Here is a 17914-nt window from a genome sequence, read left to right as displayed (position 1 = left end):
CCGATATGGGAGGAAGTTCTTTTTTATCCTGATGGAATTTGTCTAGCGCGAAAAGATTAGGTAATAGCTAATTTTCGCTCAAATTCCAAAATCGTTTTTTCGCTACGACGAGCTATTGCTTTGTTCCAGGAAGAACTGGCTTCTATTTGGTAGCTAAAGTAGTAGATAAATATAAGCCCGTTACGACAAACAGCCCGCCATAGTTTGAACGGACCACGTGCAGGTGTTTCATATGACTATGATTATTGCTATTGTTATTAGTATTGTTGAGGAGTAAAACATTTGTATATGAAATAAATAAAGCATTTAACTATAACCCTTGTGTTGGGCTGCATTGAACAGGGGGTTGTGGTTTGATACCATTTATGGTAACCTGCTCAAAGTAGATCCTTATGGGAACATCCTCGTGTGCTGCCATGGATTCAAGTTCCTTAAAACGTCCGAGATCTACGAGCTGTACCCGAATAAATTCATAAAGCTTGAAGAGTCCAGGGTGTTCGTTTTAAACACGATGTTCAATTTGCCTGAAACATACCTGCTCGCCTGCCTTGTCAGCTATTTTACAACGACATCTGGATACACTTCGTACGTATACTATCATTTGCATCCTAAATCTGCAAGAATTCATCTTACACAAATAAACATTTTTAATTGCAATAAGGAAAACAATGATTGTCATGGTATCAAAGTCATGCCGGTCACTTCATACTTCCACAGTAATAGAAGAAAATAGATTCAGTTGGGCGAATTTCTTCTAAATAATTTTACGTGACTATAGAACAGTGCTATAATTAACTATAATAACCTATAACAAAATATCATACTGAATACTAGTATTTAGTGTGATTCAATTGTACCCGCAACATGGGTTACCTTGTTCATCAATTGCATGTTGTACAATATATTGCTATATCTTAAAGATAAATTTGTCTTTTCAGCACGAAAACAGGTGTGAATATGGGTAACCTATTTATGTCGTTCAAGACAATCTTCCGTGATCTTCGTTGTGCAATGGACATGATGCATGACTCAGTAAGTGTTCCTCGTATCGAATACGTACTTTTATTCCGATCATGAAGTAAATTAACCTTCCTCTATCTTGATGATTTAGCAATACTCGAGGAAAGCAGGTATATCGAAATCCGCTTCGGTATCGTGCTGTCTCTGTATCTATGTCCTTTGAATATTTGACTGAGTGAAGCTATTTAGCGACAGTGTTTATGCGATTTATTTAAGATTATTTGTGCACCATTGTGATTAACATTTCGATGAACTCGCGCGCAGGTAAAATCAAGCGATAGACCTTGGTCCTAATATCTACATCTAATAACAACAGGGCTGTCCCGTTATTCTGTTGTCTATCAATATCTGTTACTGACCCACCGTGATAGTAATTACTTCAAGTGGTCCAACTGATTAGATGCGATAACTTACAACACTAGTTAATTATACGGTATTTAGCAATCTGGTAACAATGATGATATTTTGTCAGTTTCAACCGACCCCGAAAGATCCCTGTTGCGAGCGCTGGAAGAGGCCACGATGGGTAATGAAATCGACGATATTCTGTTAAAAATAATTTTTCCGTTTATGATCTGTCCTGTTTTTTCCTTTTTCGTATGACCAAATAGTCGCCCATTGCCATTTAAATGGAGCGCAACCAGTGTATATGCAGAATTCTATCTTCAGACATATGAAAATGTTTTTTTTTTTTGCCGACGAACCCACTGCCGGCCAAACTGAACCCACGCTTGATCGAACAGCAGTTAAAATAATCGCATGCTCTATCGTGTCAGTCTTATATATTAGATTTAAATGCACGCACCGTCGATTTTCGCTGCATGGTTCAGTGAGTGATGGTAATTCTGCAGTCAATATTGTCACATTATGATCGTCCGCATGTTACAAAAAAAAGTCATTTCAATAGCTGAAAAGCCAACGTGCATGTTCATCAAAATACCAGTATCTAAAGCTGGTGAAACTTCCGGGCAAAGCTATGGTTCCTGTTATCATAAAAACTGTAACAACGCGAATGGATCCTGTTTTTTTTCTTCGGATGCGTTGGAAATTTTATGTATGATTCGGTTACATTAGAACATTCTCAAGAACGAGACTGTCGACAATCTCGAGAAATACGTGGAGCGAGATGAACGGCTTCCGCTGCTGCTCGACCGTATGCGGGCTCACGGAAAAACCGTGTTCCTGTTGACGAACTCGGATTTCGCCTATACCGAGCGGATAATGACGTTCTTATTCGATTTCCCGTCGTGTAAGAAAAACTGGAAGACCTATTTCGATTACATAGTAGTTGACGCGCGGAAGCCGCTATTCTTTGGAGAGGGAACGATTCTTCGACAAGTAAACACAGTAAGCGGCAAACTATTTAATGCTACTATTCTTATTGTCATTTATTGCTAGTAGATAAGGATTGCTCAGTTCCTTATGGGAAAACGGAATACCTGATAGTCAGCACACAGCAAAATGTGAATTTCTTTGTTTGTTAAGAAAAATTAGATTTTCTATAATGTTTATTTAATGATCTGTTGCAGAAAGGAAATGCTGCTCTTGGCCCAGCATTACTAGCTGCACAATGCACGTATTTAAAAACCTCTACAGGTGAATTTACGTAACGTAAAATATCTTATAATCTAGTCGAATTGTATTCGTAAATGTCTTTTATATATAGGAAACTGGCGGTTTACGTATTGGAAAACACGTGGGCCCCTTGCAGCCTGGTCAGGTCTATTCAGGAGGCAGCTGCGATGTATTCAATGAATTTTTGGGTGCAAAGGGCAAAGATGTGCTCTACGTTGGAGACCACATCTTCGGAGACATTCTGAAATCAAAAAAGACGCGGGGTATGTGATAGTACAGCTTGTGTAAATTGTCGAAAACAGAAAGTCGAATGGTAGTTCTTTTTGACGGCTTTATGTAAGAAAGATAGAGAGACTTCGGAAGAAGATTTGGAGCAAACATTTCTTATGCGCATTCTAAGTGTTCGACGGAATTTATTGCATATTTACTCACGCTGTTTGTTTCTCATACTTTGCTTAGGATGGCGTACATTTTTACTCATCCCGGAACTGGTAAACGAGCTCAATGTTTCCATGACTGAATGGCCGCTTTTCGAGAAACTGCAGGAGTACGATGTGCAATTGGCAAACGTCTACCGGAACTTAGATTCCAGTTCGACCGAAAACCCTGATATAACATCTATTCAGGATAGAATCAGGGTGAGTCAAAAACGTAATTAATGGTAACTGACTACACGTAAAATTATGACTTATTCTAAGATTCTACATACGCGTCACTACTCTGTCCCGATCTTGTTTCTGCATAACAGCTTTATACGAATTTAAGGTATAAAGGCGTATATTTTCATTGAGTTTTCACGTATATTTCTTTCGTGATACTTCCTTGTGCAGGAAACCTCCCACAATCTCGATATGTGTTACGGTATTTTCGGGTCGCTGTTCCGGTCCGGGTCTCGGCAAACTTTCTTTGCAAATCAAATCTGCCGATTCGCCGATATCTACGGCTACACGTTCCTCAACCTGCTTTACTATCCGTTTACGTATATGTTTCGTTCGCCCGCGATGCTTATGCCTCACGAGTCCACTGTCGACCATGACGATTCGCACAGTGACGTCAGCATACTTCCCTCCAATTACGGGACCAATAATCGAAAGGTAACTATCGTTAGTCAGAAACTCTCCTTCTGTCATCATGATTCTTATATCGTTAGCTACTATATAGTTGTTCTAGCAGTTTCTCGGCTGTTGTTGTTACGTTCATCCCTTCGTTGAAGAGAACATTTACAGTAACAATGCAATCGCGAAATATCAAGTCTAGTACAAAAACATAAACATTCACCTTTTATGTCCGGATCGTTATAATAGCGCTTCTATTGTGGCCGGCTGCACGAATTGTTCTTGTTCGTTTTTTTCAACCTAAACACGTGATAGTACCAGTCCCCTCTTCGGCCAGTGAGGCCGATGATAAGCATACAAAGACGTGCGCTTGACATGCAGAGTATAAAAACAATCCCTCTTCTATTATCTGAACTTGATGATGTGTTTACGTATATTGCAAATGCTATTTCTGTTTAAAGGCGTTTGGAGATTTGAAAGTTTTCACAAAATTTATTTACTTCAAGGCGTTAATTGGTTGTAAGGGCTTGTTATTTGGTAGTTTTCACGTGTGTCTGACAGTTACGATTAACGTCAAGTACTGGACGAATTCTACACTAATATGTACTCATATACACGTTTCCTAGTTACGAAATGATGCCGGTCGATGGTCAATTGTGCGCACCTGCGTCTTTCTTTCAAAAGCATGCTGTCCGAACGTTGACTGTTATATGAAATTTCATAGTTGAGAATGTATATACTGCTTGTTATATTGGCAAGTTCCTTTTCAGAGACAAAGATATGCACTTGTCTCTGAAAAGGAACATCTTTTGCCCTAAAAAGGTAGAAAGGACAAGTCATACTGGGGACAATTCATATCGCACGTTCAGACCTAAATCCGAACCGGGCCACTGAGTCGCCAAATATGTTTTTGGAAAATCAAATGAGTAAAACAAAGAGGCATAATAACGTGTCATCTTCTTCGATTTTTCCTAAACCGTGTACCGCATGCCTCTCCTAGGTGCCGTGTACATTTTATCTAACTTACGCTATTAAAGTTTCGCACGTGGAACTTACTGGCGTTGTTAGCAGGTCCCCGAAGGCACTAACTAGATTCACTTCGATTTTATCTGATATGAAAAATTGTAAATTTGGTAAAAGATCGTGGCCGACTTCCTAACTGGTCTACGTACACAAGCGGACGGCACGATCCCTTGCTGCCGCTTGTAGCACCAATGCATCCATGGCGCAGAATGCGCTTCTTATAGCTCGAAGTTCGACTTTTCATAGCCACAACCGGAATCACATTATACAACGCACTGAAAAGTGAGCATGTGCGTTACATCAAATAACTACTGCAAACACTGACTTCTCGCGTACTCTTCGATTCCCTAGATTAATTTACGCTTAATGACCCACGACTAGAATTAAGTCTCTTACCCCAGTCTCATCGATGCCCGTCCTAGCTTTAATAGCAAATAATGAACATTTACTAAAAAACAATGGACTATTAGCGTGCATATATATATATCGGAGGCCTTACTAAAAACCTTCGTAACTTTATTTGCTCTCCCTTTCTCTCTTGCTTTGTGTATCACTCCGTGGCTCCGTTTCGTAATTTGCAGGCATCCGTCGTCAACAACAGTGGTTCAAAAGTGCCGGAAACGCCGACGCAGGTTACCCACCACCACGACATGGACGACGACGACGAGGAAAACGGCAGGCAGTGACGCTTTCAACCCCAATACAAATATTCGAACGGCGTGACAGGCTAGTGTCGCGAAGACTCGCTTCGAGTGACGCATCACGACTTGTGGCTTACGTATCCACTGATCGATGGAAGCACCAAAATACAGTAAAATAAAAAAATAAGCAACATACTATATTGTTGAAACTACTACCTTGTTTCAACAATATAGTGTTTCAATTCCTGCCCGATGTCAAATGTAACGATTGAGCATCAAAAAAACGTACATTCTTTCGTGACGACATATCAGCCGAGCTACCGAAGATTTCTACTACTCTAGGAAGATATTTCAACTTAATCAACAGATGGAGAAAGACAATATTGGTTTCTTTGGAATGTTCATTAATCAGTGTAATCAATTTTTGCGCGAGCAGAGGAAGAAGGAAGCAGCTAAATTAGATGGATGGAAGTGCGACGAGTAAATCCAATGGAAGCTTCGCTGCGTTTGCTTAGCGTTCCAGTCCGGCACTCCGACAAGGCACCGACAATAGAAATGTTTGGCGTCGAATTTCGGAAAGGCCAATTCTACGTCACGTCTTCTGTTCGATGGCAGTGGACCGGATGGTCATAGGGAGCTACAATAGGCAGACATGAGAGGACCTATTTGAAAAATGCATAGGTATGCTTTAAAAATGTCAATTTGATAAACTAAAAACGAGAAAGTATTGCACTAGCGAAAGCATTTCCAGGTAATGTCAGCCTAGATCTGCCGAGGCGTAGCGATGCGCCGTCTTTGTGACGAACGTGATTGTTGATTGTCAGCAAACAGCCAGTTGAAACAGCAATAGGTGGAATACACAAACCGACCCAGCTAGAACGGGGTCATCACGTTATCTGATTGGCTCCATGATAAACCGTTCGATACTGTATGTGATCGACCACCGGAACAATTCTGTACAGTTTAATAAGTCGACGTTTTTTAATGGATAAATCAAAACCGCGTTTACTTGTATCAATCAAAGTCGTAGGCAAGAGCATGCGAAAAAGGCCACCATATAGTAACCAATGTTATTGTACTCTAAATAGCCTGCGTGACCTTAAACAATGCTACTGGGACAATTCTGTCGGAAACTGTCCAATACGCGGAAAGAAAAGAAATTCTAAGCTCATACATTATAAATATATAGACATTCTATTAATATATGCTTAGAAAGAGAATTATAACGTGTGCTTGTGCTTATTGATCAGGGTGTGCAGTAAAGGTAATCACATGAATGTGATAGAGCCAGAGAGCAAGATATCAGACGCGGATCTGTGGCGATCTCGAAGAGTGGGCGGGTATGGACTCGTTACACGGATCGGCAGTACGCTTCTTTCACATGTTTAATAATACGATTGTAACTATCGGAAGACAATGTGTTCCTTCGCTATGGTCTGCAGGGTCGTTACGGAAGGCGCCTGATCCATAAGCAATTAACCTGGGAAGCCGAGTCTCTCCGTATTACTCAACCAAACGTAATGTAGCTAGACGTTTCATGCGATAACAGATAACCGTCACGTTCAGTCGAATAGCAGTTGGCCAGCGCTGGCCTATTTCAGGGAAGAAGCGTGTTCGTCGTTTTTGGAGGTAAAATTGTGTTTGGTCTGGGCCTGTAGCTGAACGCTATTTTGCAGGCGATGGTAGTACATTAATGGCGCAATTTAATCGCAAGAGATGTTGTTGTATTTGTCAAATGGAGAGTGAAAGGAGTTTCAGAATAAAGGGAGACTTTCAACGTTTGTTCGATAGCCGTTGTAATTTGCAAGGATTGAAAATGGCTTGGGATTTTGCGAAATTTTGAGAAAACGCTTTCATTGTGCGGAGATGAGTTTATATTACGGATCGGATAATAACGACTGTCATATATATATATACTATATATATATATGTGTATATATCAAGCGAAATAGATTATCTTGTTAAGTGTTGTCACAATTTGTGTACTTTTTCTTACGAGAAACAGTGTTCGTTTTTAATCGACAATGTGTTTTGTGTACTCATTATTTTCGTATCTATTTTGTCTAAATAAATTTTAATCGCTACCCTTTAACTTGTGGTGTTATTGTTGACTGTGTACGACGAATATATACTGGGATAAAATGCCTAGATGTAATGACTGAACAGTCTGATCAGATGGATCATCACGAAGCGTAAGAAACCTATCGTGTTGAAAAAATTAAATATAGTAGATACGTTATTATACACAATATGTTAAAGTAATTATAATACAAGACTAAGAGATTTTAGATGATGAGTTTGGTTAGAACAAAATTATTTTAAAATGGAAAGTCGTGGCAAAATTGCCACGAAAAAGAAAAATTTCATTATATAGCCTTAATGGGTCCACTATAATTAATTTTCGTAATACGTATTTATGTATTTGGCTTATGATGCTCCGCCATGTGATGTCACATAGGCCAATAAATATACATGGACGCTAGTGATTTCGTGCGTTGAGATCAGTCATTTTTGAAAAGAACATGCCTTTCTTCCTAGAAAAAAGGGCGACTGTTCATAAACGTCTACCATAGGCATTAAGCAGGTTAAGGATTACGGTTCATCAACCCTAGGGCCACTACTTGGCTGTGTTTGAGAAGTGTAAGGGAAATGAGTAGCGATATACGTATCGTTCTGTGTAAGGCCAAATTGACCAAACTAAAGCCTACATAATGACCCTGATTAAGCACGATTCAGGATTAGATAATTAGCTATGGTAAATGAGGATACATTATTGTGGCTATCCGCAGTGTGGTTTATATATCGGTAATATTGTTTTGATGGAACAGTGCCTTACGCTAATGAAATCGGCAAGATTTCTCTCAAAAGCGAGCACATGCGACATTCTGTTTAAGTGACGCCATATGCTACAACGTATGCCAAAGTAATATTTCTTAGTTTAACTTACCATACCTACACATAGATCCGTTTACCGTAGAGCTAACTTGTAACCGAGGGCTATCAGCTTCTCTGCACAACCAGTAGACACGATATCCGATCTCGTGTATGCTTGAAATGGAATGGTCAATCCCACTTCATCGGGATTCATATAGCGCCCAGTGTGGTCGTCTAGTATATGGCTTCTTGGGACGTAACTTGCTTCTAAGTTGCGATCGAAAATGCAGCTTTGTGACAATGATAACTGATGTCATCTTTGATATAATTACATATGTAATCGATTACTATTACGGATGCGTATACGAAATACATCTACATGGATTCACTGAGGTACAGACAGGCCGCAGCTGAGAGAGGCATCAAACTCTGCTTCAATATATTGAATATTTACCAGTTTTTAAGGCTATCTAGCGTAGAAGATCTTTACGACTAAATACGCCACATACGTCACATAGGTGATAATTTTTCAATAGAAAAAAAACGACTACCCCGTGACAAATTGCTAAGTATTTTTTTAGCATCTGTGCATAATTTCTCCTTTTCAACTTTCAGTTCCTAAATAGACGACTTGCTATATCCTGTTTCAGAGTCCTTTGACATCATCTATTTGACATTACCATGCAGTGAATAGCTTCAACACACGAGAATTTAATTAATGAATAGACGATGTTTTCAAAGTTAGAAGGGGTCTTCCTGTCCAGCCATCGTATGATACAGGGCGAGCCAAAAGTGAGTTTACACAACGTAGATTTACAGATATCTTCGCTAATAGAAAAGAAGCAAGTTCAATCAGCCTTCAACTGTAAACCCGTTTGCTTACTAATTGAAGATTTATTTATTTGTCAAGTACGATTATCTATCCTTGAAGCAGAAGTTCATGCTGTACTATTTTGTCTGTAATAGAACAATAGCAAAAAATCACCACATATTTATAACGAAGCTGAGCAAATGCTCCAGTATTAAATAACCACAAACTGCTCATCTTATCCAAACAGCTCCTTTGCAAGCTCTGTTGCTTCCATCATTGCTTGAGTCGGCTCAGCGTTTATCTTCTAAATAAAAATGGTATTATTGAAGTCGGTAATGTGTTTTTTATGCAGAAACTCAGACTTCTGCTCGCCATGACTGATGATCTACAATTTATTTTATATAGCACTTTGCAGCTGAATTACGTTACTGAAATGAATATCGCTTGAAGTGATACGATCTCGGTCATTTTAACCATCGACAGATTGGCTAGAACATTACAGGACCAGAGAGGGACATCAATCAAAATCAAACGTATCATATTATTCAACTGATGACAGACGCTACCAACGGATATCTCAATCAGTGCGAAATGCTATTACTTATCATCAACATAAGTAAAACATCTTGAATATATGTTGCTTAATTATACATATACACAGTCTAGATACATATATATATATAATATTTTTCTTTGCTGTTCGCATGACTGAATTACTATGGCCTATGTGCATTGACGCAGTCATTGTTTTGCTTTGACTGCGATCCGCCTTAATAAAGGCATTGTGATTGAATGTACCGGCAGTTTGAGGCAAGGCTTGCCTAGAGTCGTGCTGAATTTTGTGAGTACTAGAGCGTGTTTGACTTAAAGGATTTGCTATTGTAGCGGTACCTTTTTCGAGTGATTTGTCCTATGTTATTTGTTATTGTATTAGGCAAGCCTTGCGGCACTCAACGACGGACAGATAGTTGTTTATATAGGCACCGTGGTCTTAGAAGCAGCTGGTCATTGTAACAGTAAGACTAATTAATGAGTTAATTTCAAATCGAATTATAATTTCCATTATCTAAATATGCCAAACCCAGAATCACCGAGCCAGAAGATAATTATACTAGTACTTATATTCCACTTGGAATCATTTATTACGTAAGCTGTTATATCAACCATACTGTTATACGATTTTCCGAGAATTTGAGAACCTTGAATATCAATACATCCAAAACAATGATTTCCTTATTATCGTAAGCATCGCTATTTCGGTAACCTATCATACACATGTGATAAAGGTGGCAAAATGAACTTATTTGGGAGTACATTATCCAAGTTTTTTTCGAAAACGCAGCTTTTGGCTATGGCCCATAGGAGCTCACATGGTTGTAACTCTATAATCTGTTTGAGGACGATTGATCCCTGCCCTGTACAACAACACTGAGTTACACGCAGTACCGTATAGACACGATATTGCAGATATGACCACTGCATTTGAGTGGCGGCATTGCAAATTTGCCGTGCCATATTGAACTGCTTCAAAATAATTCATACAGATTTACGACACCCGGACGACAAGAGCATATTTGGGCTCCTACTGTGACAACACTTTGTAGAGTAACCATCGAATCTGTTAATTAGAGACAGCTTTTCTGTGCCCTATACAACGATAGATGGAAAATCATCGCTTGATACTGATACCCATAAACGTGAAGAGCCACATCTATAATTACGAAATGCGTAGGCGGACTAGCTTTTGAGGCAGAACATGGAGTTCACCTGCTATCAGTGCTCGTTTAATGCCGACCTATTGCGAGAAGCTTGTACTTCGTACATTTTATAGCAAAAATAACGTCGTATTGACGTACAACGACTAACCTGTGCCATTGCATGAATCATGCGATACTAAATTTTGGATCTTATTACTATTAAATTGTGGGCAGAGTTTACGCTGAAATAAACTCAATTAAATAACTTCAACTTTCAACACTGATTGTAGCGACAGAGCGGCATATTCGAACAATTATTGATTTACGAGAGCAACGATACTCTATCTCACAGTGGTACTCTACATGTCGATAACAAAATTGGCAACAGGCTAAAAGACGTCGCTATTATATGGCACCGCCTTGTGTAATAGTAAGCATTGTCATTCTTCTTTCTGACGCAATTTTTTTCGGCCTCAACTAAAGGTCAACTCTGTTGTCACACGTAAGTGATTTTTTTACGGTAATCTGGAACATTTGTTACTTCACAATTTTCTGATATTTCCAGGTTGAAATCTGTCGAATTGGTAGGCCACAGCAGCATCTGGACGTCATTGGCAGCGAGTAGCCTAGAGACCCGCCGAGCTCTGTGGTAAGGCCTCCTACTGTACATTAATATACAGTCACCATCAGGAAATCGTTTTCGTACCTAAGGCAGCACCTTGCTTTCGATGATTTCAGCATGCTCGAGTATTCCGCAACATGTATTATCCCAGTGCCTTTGCTAGAAATCATCAACTACATCGTAACTTTGGTTGGATGTTTGATCTTTCGGAAAATCACCCTCCAACATGCCAAGAGGTGATGGGAATCATTTAGAAGAATTTTCAAATGAAATTCGCCTGAGAAGCAGGCTTAGCTAGTTCACGACGGCCCGATTTCAAGAGAAGCTCGTTTCATTCGACCCTCCAGTCAAGGTCTTATGGCATATGTACTGTCCTTAAACCCAGACTCCGGGTCGATGGCGAAGCGTAATTTTTGATACACCAAATCCACAGTCTATTGGTCTGCGCTGCCTGCGTCGTAGAGCTCCTTTTTCGATCGCGTTTTTATGCAACTATAGCAACTGCGGTGACTGCCTATTGCAAAACAGTTTCGCGTTGTGTACATTTGTTTTGACAAAGTGTTTTGCCACCCGGCGATATTTGTTGCTATTCTGATACTTCACGTACGCAAATACGTAAACTAACCGAAAAACACTCAGAGAAATCAATTTTACTTAAACGTTACATTTGGCTGGTCAGCGCCGAAATCAGTCATATCCAGTCGGCGGAATGAAACATGCCGGCTACAGCAGATCAGCACAAAATGCAAATGTTGGATTCAGTTACTACGGGCTGTCACGTCAGCAATAGCTCAAATACTAAATGCCAACTTTATAATACAGGGTTTGTCCTCAAATAGTTGCTGATGTCTTTATGAAAATGTACCTATGTAAAGCAGAGTAATGTCATTCCTGAAGCGAAGAAAAAAAACAATGGAAGGTTGAAACAATTACTTGGCTCTGTTCAGCATAGCACCGACTTTGTATAGAGAGTGGACGAAAAACCACGAAGCTACCAATAAACATGCGTTTTTATTTTGTAATTTTAGCACGAATTGACGATGGTTCACGATGCCGTTCTATCATCGCTCTGTGCGCTTTTTGTCGGTTTAGCGATAGATGTTATACCAATGACGGAAGGATATGGGTGTCCGTTTGCTGCCGTCGACCCGGTAATGGGACCCGCTGCAAAAGCATTTTTTGACACTAGTCCTGTCTATAATGACACTGGTTCTAGACGACTAGAAACGTATGGTAAGGTTTCCTATACCATATACTAATAAATAGTCCTATACGAATCCTCTATTAATATTATGGTGCTGTCCTAGGTTGTCCTTGGACTAATGCGCTAGAAAAAATTATATAGGGCGGTTTATTTCAATGATTTCGTATAAAAATGTCACTGCGCATACTCACATATAACCAATAAGCGGACTACAACATGACAGTTCGCTACACTTACCATTATGCTAATTTTTTCGAATTTAACGCGTAATAATAACCATAACGAAAACTTATGAGAAGTAGGTTGCGCCAAAATCACTTATAAATGTTTTAATTATTGTTAGCTTTGTTTCGTTTTATGTAGCAGGATAAAGCTCCCTGTACATTTTCAGGATCGACGAACAAATTCACTCCTCCACAATGTTCCTTACGGCAGCCGTGCACCGGCAAATCTCTCGAATACCGAACCTATGATGGAACCTGCAACAACCTTCTAATGCCTATGACCGGCGCTAGAAACCAGTGTCATCATAGGCTCTTTCCTGCGTCCTACATAGATGGCGTTTCGCAGCCGCCCGCGCGACCCGACATCGCAAAGATCTTCAATGTGGTGCAGTCACAAGCAGCTTCTGGTGCGATACCCGACGGTTTCCCAAGCATGTTTGGTGTAATGTTCTTTCAGTTCATGATCCACGATATGTTTGCAACCGCTATAAGTGCACTTGATGATGCGGGTAAAGACTGTTGTTCTTCATGCAATAGGCATCAACCGCAGTGTTCAATGGCCATTGATACGAGTGAGATAATAGGCTATGCTAATGTGAGTGCCAGGTGCATGTCATTCATCAGAGCTGCTCGGTGTCCATGCTCCGATAGCGAAACTCGACAGAGTATGAACATGCAAACAGCATATCTTGACCTTTCTCATCTCTACAACGACGGCGCTGACCGTGACCCAGTCGCGCCTTGGAGGTTGGCCTCAACGCCGACCAGCCGCTCAGGTCGAGTTCCTAGCCTTGCAATTCACCCACCGGCGTGTTATTCTCATTTTTGTTTCGACGGCGATAAACGCATCAATCAACAGCAGGGAATTTCATCTCATCACGTAATCTGGGAGAATCTACACAACAGCATTGCTGACTCGCTACGCATCATCAATCGTAATTGGACGGACGACAAAGTGTTCGAAGAAGCTAGGAAAATTACTATTGCACGCTTTCAGTGTCTTATATCGAACAACGTTAACAATATCTTGATAGACGACGATATTCTTAGGGCGTACGGAATCCATTTCGACCAGCTACGTCAGGGAACCCAGTACGATCCGAACATTCTAGCAGTAGCTTACACCGAGTCGGCGCACGCTGAGGAGCGGGCCCATAGACTTGTTGCGGACGTAATTGGCAATTGGAAATGGGTGTGGCTCGATTCGAGTAACTACTTCGATCTAGAGTTCGACTTCATCACCGAAACGATTCAAGGACAATGGGGGACACCTGCTCATTCAGCTTATAGATTCCAGTCGGCCATGGCGCAAGAGGTCCTTAAAAAAATCGATATGAGGGTCGGCCAAAGTATGATCCTACTTAATGTGCAACGTGGCCGAGATGTTGGTCTTCCTAATTATAAAACAGTTCTGGAATGGACATATAATGCTACAATTCAATCTTACGCCGATATCGCCGGACTAAACATTTACGGAGAGCACGAGCTTAACGTTTTGCGTAAACTCTACCCTAGGGTAGATGATATTGATATGTTTATTGGAGGTCACTTTGATCGTCCCTACAAAGGAAAAGTCCTGCCATTAACATTTCAGCATATACGAGCTATTCAACACAAAGGGCACGTTTACGGAGATAGATTCCATTTTAGTCACGTTGGGATGTTCACCAAAGAGCAGTTAGCCGTTATTTTGAACACCACACCTGCGAAGATTCTCTGTGAAGCTTTAAACATAACTAAGGTTCCGCTCAATCCATTCGTGTACGATGCTGAGCTGAAAATGGTAGATTGTGATCAATTAAAAGTCTTTAATATCGACCCGTGGAAGGAGCTGCAGGAATAGAATTCCGTTGTCTCCTTTGCGGCCGCTAGCGTCCGAACATTGACTGGTATCACTGTTTTTTTTTTTATTTTAAGTTATATTTTATTGTTAATTTGTTAGTAATCATGTGGTTTCTGGTGGCAATGACAGTTTATTTTTGCCATTGATTGCCCTGATTTAGGGTCTATTTTCTATTAAAACTCTCGTACAGTACAGCACTGGTCGCTAGGTAGACTCAGTAGTAAAATCAATGCAGTTTCTCTATGTTTCGTATATTGGATTACTATTCTCTCGCAGTGTTATACCTGCTATAGGCACCGATGGCATGAACGAAATAATCTTGCTTACATAAAGGAGCGCATCGCTTCAACGATTGCTGCCAGGATCCGCTGGAACGGCTTAAACAACACTGATTTGCCTACCTTGCTGTAGGGTCAGAAGCTAGATCTGATTGTATCTGGATATCATCATGTGTGGCAGCATATATGATAAAATTACTTGCAATTTTAAAACCGTTGAGTCCTATCAGGTAGCACCAGCGCCTAGCTTCTTTAGCACGTCCACCTACGCTTAGCATTTATTTGTAGCTCGGAACGACGGGCGAGCACACGAAAATAACATAAATGTTTATAGGAGGCCTCTTGAAAGCAATACCCACTTCCCAAATTTCCACGGAGTGATTTGCGCGTCTCTTTCGGCGAATTTAGTTACCATTTAAGGTGAATTTTCAGTTTTCTTGTCATCTTGATCGGCTTGTAAGTCACTAATGAGAATAAAGTTTTGTTTGTTTTTATCGAACACGACAGGGTGGCGGACAAGTGCTTTATTTTCATATGTAGACTATTGTGTACCGTAACTACATCAGTTGATACGCCGATCGACACGGCCCCTTACATCATCCGCGTCATTTGTGTGATGAATGGCGTCCACTAAACCGAAGATACATTCAGGTTCAACTGAGCGTTGCGACGGGGCGGATCGTTAGCTTTCAACGGTAAACATTATAATGTATGTGCTCATATTGGAAAGGTAGTTATAACGAAGTTTCGCTAGAGCTGAGAATTTCAAGGTGAAGCTTTTTAGGTCAGGACGCTGCTTGACATGTTTTTTGCATTTAATTGGTAGATCGCGCACAGCAAGGAAAAGGGGTAGGTTCATAAACATCGTCAATGCGAAGGTCATCAACCAACGATGAAGGTGGCTTAACAAGGAAGAGGCTCATACGGCTGAAATTTTGCCGATTAGTTAGCTGTTATACTCAAAGAGAACATGGCTTTGAATCTCGTCTTAGGCAACGTGAACAAATCGCATTTGCATCGCAACAATCGAAAGGATGCTATCAAAGCGGTGCCATAATTAATAGAATGTCCTCGCGTGGACCGACGTCCGGATCTGCAGATAGAAGCCACTTTGTTGTTGGGTGACATCTCTAATGGTAGTGAGGTTCAGCGGGACTCCACGATAGAAGTGGGGGCATGTCTAGTGCGAATCAGCTTCACGTTGCTGTCGAAGGAACTAAGATCTGCAACTTTCTCGTTGAACAGGACCTTATACGTGAGTTAATTTGTCTCGTAAATCGTTATGCTGACTCACTATTCTCGGCTAGTGTATTTCTATGTCTAAAGCATCTGTTTAGTCATGCCTGCTGCGTAACAACGTACCTACCTACCGGCGCTTAACAGGCTTTTGGCACACGAATCCCAGTCGATTGCCTCGAACGCTCTGTTGGCTAGTAACAAACGTCGTTGCGAAAGAAAGCTGGTTATATCTTAAACAAATGGTGGGAGCAGGCATTTTCCACTGTGCGGGCGTCAAAGAGATTTTCATGCCTGCACTTACCACGTCAGTAGCCACAGGCGCGCATCAGGCACGAGCCGTAATCAATCATGTTTAAAAATCAGAACGCCCCCGTACGAATCAAGCAATGCAGCAGTCAAAAGACAATAGACGAAGGCTTATTGCCACACCTTGTAAACCATCAGGTTTTCAAAATCAGGCAAAAAAAATCAGGAAACGCGCGTCATCGGCGATTAGGCTCGAATAGAGACGCTAATTGAGACAAGCCTTATTCCGATGCTCGTTAATATCGCTCCGAGACATTCGAACAGCCCACTTGTGCTAAGTGCAGTGATGGCGCTGAGTAGTGTTCTGCGCGTTATCGCAGGAACGACTGCCGTAGAAATGCTTGAAGAATTGATACAGAGGGCAAACCTTTTAGGGCACTTGGAGAAGTTGGAGCAACATGAAACTTATAACATTCCGCTCGTGGCTAAGCAATTACGAAAACATATATAAAAAACAGAAAAGAGAGCCGAGTCAGAACTAGGAAACAGTGCAGCTGGCGACAGTTAGGTGGGGATATTCCATGCTTAATAATTGAATTTGAGTAACGAATAGGCACGTATGACGTACATTTGATCGTATTATAAGTTCACAGTCCCTCCAGATTGAAACTTGTGACATCTTAAAAAGTTGCATGATATAGCAATGGTTAGAAATAATTGAATCCAACACAAAGTGCAGCTGAATATGTTTTCTTGGTAAAATGTGCTATGTGGTCCATAATTTGCTTTTTGATAAGCGAATAGAGACGCGTACGAAAAAAAAATTAAGGTGCATTTTGCGTCTAGACCGGGTGTGACTTTTGTTTCTGTCTGGGAAGAGTGTTCTAACGCTTTTTGTGATAACCTTTGCTCGTATTTACTATGTGTAACGTTACGGACATGAGTTGTCTATGGCACGTTAGATTAACTTTAGCGTAGTGAAGCTGGAATGAATGCTTTAAGTCTCTTATAACTGTTTTGTTATATTAAATGCTTGCAGCGATAACGATAATAATAATCATTTGTAGCATAGTACATAGTGATGATTTCACAAACTTGATGTATGCTTTTACATGCCACCCATGGTTCCAACCCGCTTTAGAAGGCCCTTCTACATTTCGTGTTACTAATAGACTTATATTGAGGAGATTTTTAGGAATAATCGAACATAACAACAGTCTCTGTTCACCAACTATCAGGTAATCGCATTCTAGTAAGAAACAAATTCTATACTACTCGACCCAGCGATCGGCAGCGTTTCTAGAGAAATCTGTATTAGGAAACCCTTCTGTTTAGTGATGGTTTTAAAGTTTTGCCAAACTTCACAGTCATCGCTAACGTAACGTCGGCAGTGACAGCATATTGTCCCCGCAGCAAAAAGCCAGGAATGGCCAAGACGAACCTAAAATCGACGATCCATCTTGTGAGAATCTCAATGCCTTGTGGAACAGTCTGAAAGAAAGAAAAAACAAGATATAGGCCCAGATGTATGGAAGTTTGCAGCGCATCTTATTGCCAATGAT

General features: G+C 40.6%; 2 protein-coding genes across 7 annotated transcripts in view; both read left to right on the top strand.

The window, feature by feature from the left end:
• The window catches only part of Nt5b (5' nucleotidase B), a 28052-nt gene extending 20646 nt beyond the window's left edge, over positions 1-7406 (top strand). For 5 of the 6 annotated variants that reach the window (XM_022830149.2, XM_086967554.1, XM_022830145.2 and 2 more), the window contains 8 exons: positions 343-585; positions 939-1032; positions 1493-1546; positions 2095-2367; positions 2687-2858; positions 3055-3233; positions 3426-3689; positions 5255-7406. In XM_022830149.2, the coding sequence (XP_022685884.1) occupies positions 343-585; positions 939-1032; positions 1493-1546; positions 2095-2367; positions 2687-2858; positions 3055-3233; positions 3426-3689; positions 5255-5359 (1384 nt within the window). In that variant the 3' untranslated portion in view covers positions 5360-7406. The remainder of the gene's footprint in view (positions 1-342; positions 586-938; positions 1033-1492; positions 1547-2094; positions 2368-2686; positions 2859-3054; positions 3234-3425; positions 3690-5254) is intronic. The other variant, XM_022830148.2, reaches the window with a different exon arrangement.
• Positions 7407-10927: 3521 nt separating this feature from the next.
• Positions 10928-15373, top strand: LOC111258683 (peroxidase mlt-7). Its single transcript, XM_022830144.2, has 3 exons — positions 10928-11345; positions 12347-12551; positions 12914-15373. Exons 2-3 carry the CDS (start codon positions 12359-12361, stop codon positions 14587-14589), a joined length of 1869 nt encoding a protein of 622 aa, XP_022685879.1. The 5' UTR covers positions 10928-11345; positions 12347-12358; the 3' UTR covers positions 14590-15373.
• The last annotated feature ends 2541 nt before the right edge of the window (positions 15374-17914 follow it).

The sequence above is a fragment of the Varroa jacobsoni genome, unplaced genomic scaffold, assembly GCF_002532875.2.
Source record: "Varroa jacobsoni isolate VJ856 unplaced genomic scaffold, vjacob_1.0 scaffold_254, whole genome shotgun sequence".
Classification (NCBI taxonomy): domain Eukaryota; kingdom Metazoa; phylum Arthropoda; class Arachnida; order Mesostigmata; family Varroidae; genus Varroa; species Varroa jacobsoni.
Note: the sequence above shows the minus strand (reverse complement) of the source record. Positions and strands in the feature narration are given on the sequence as shown.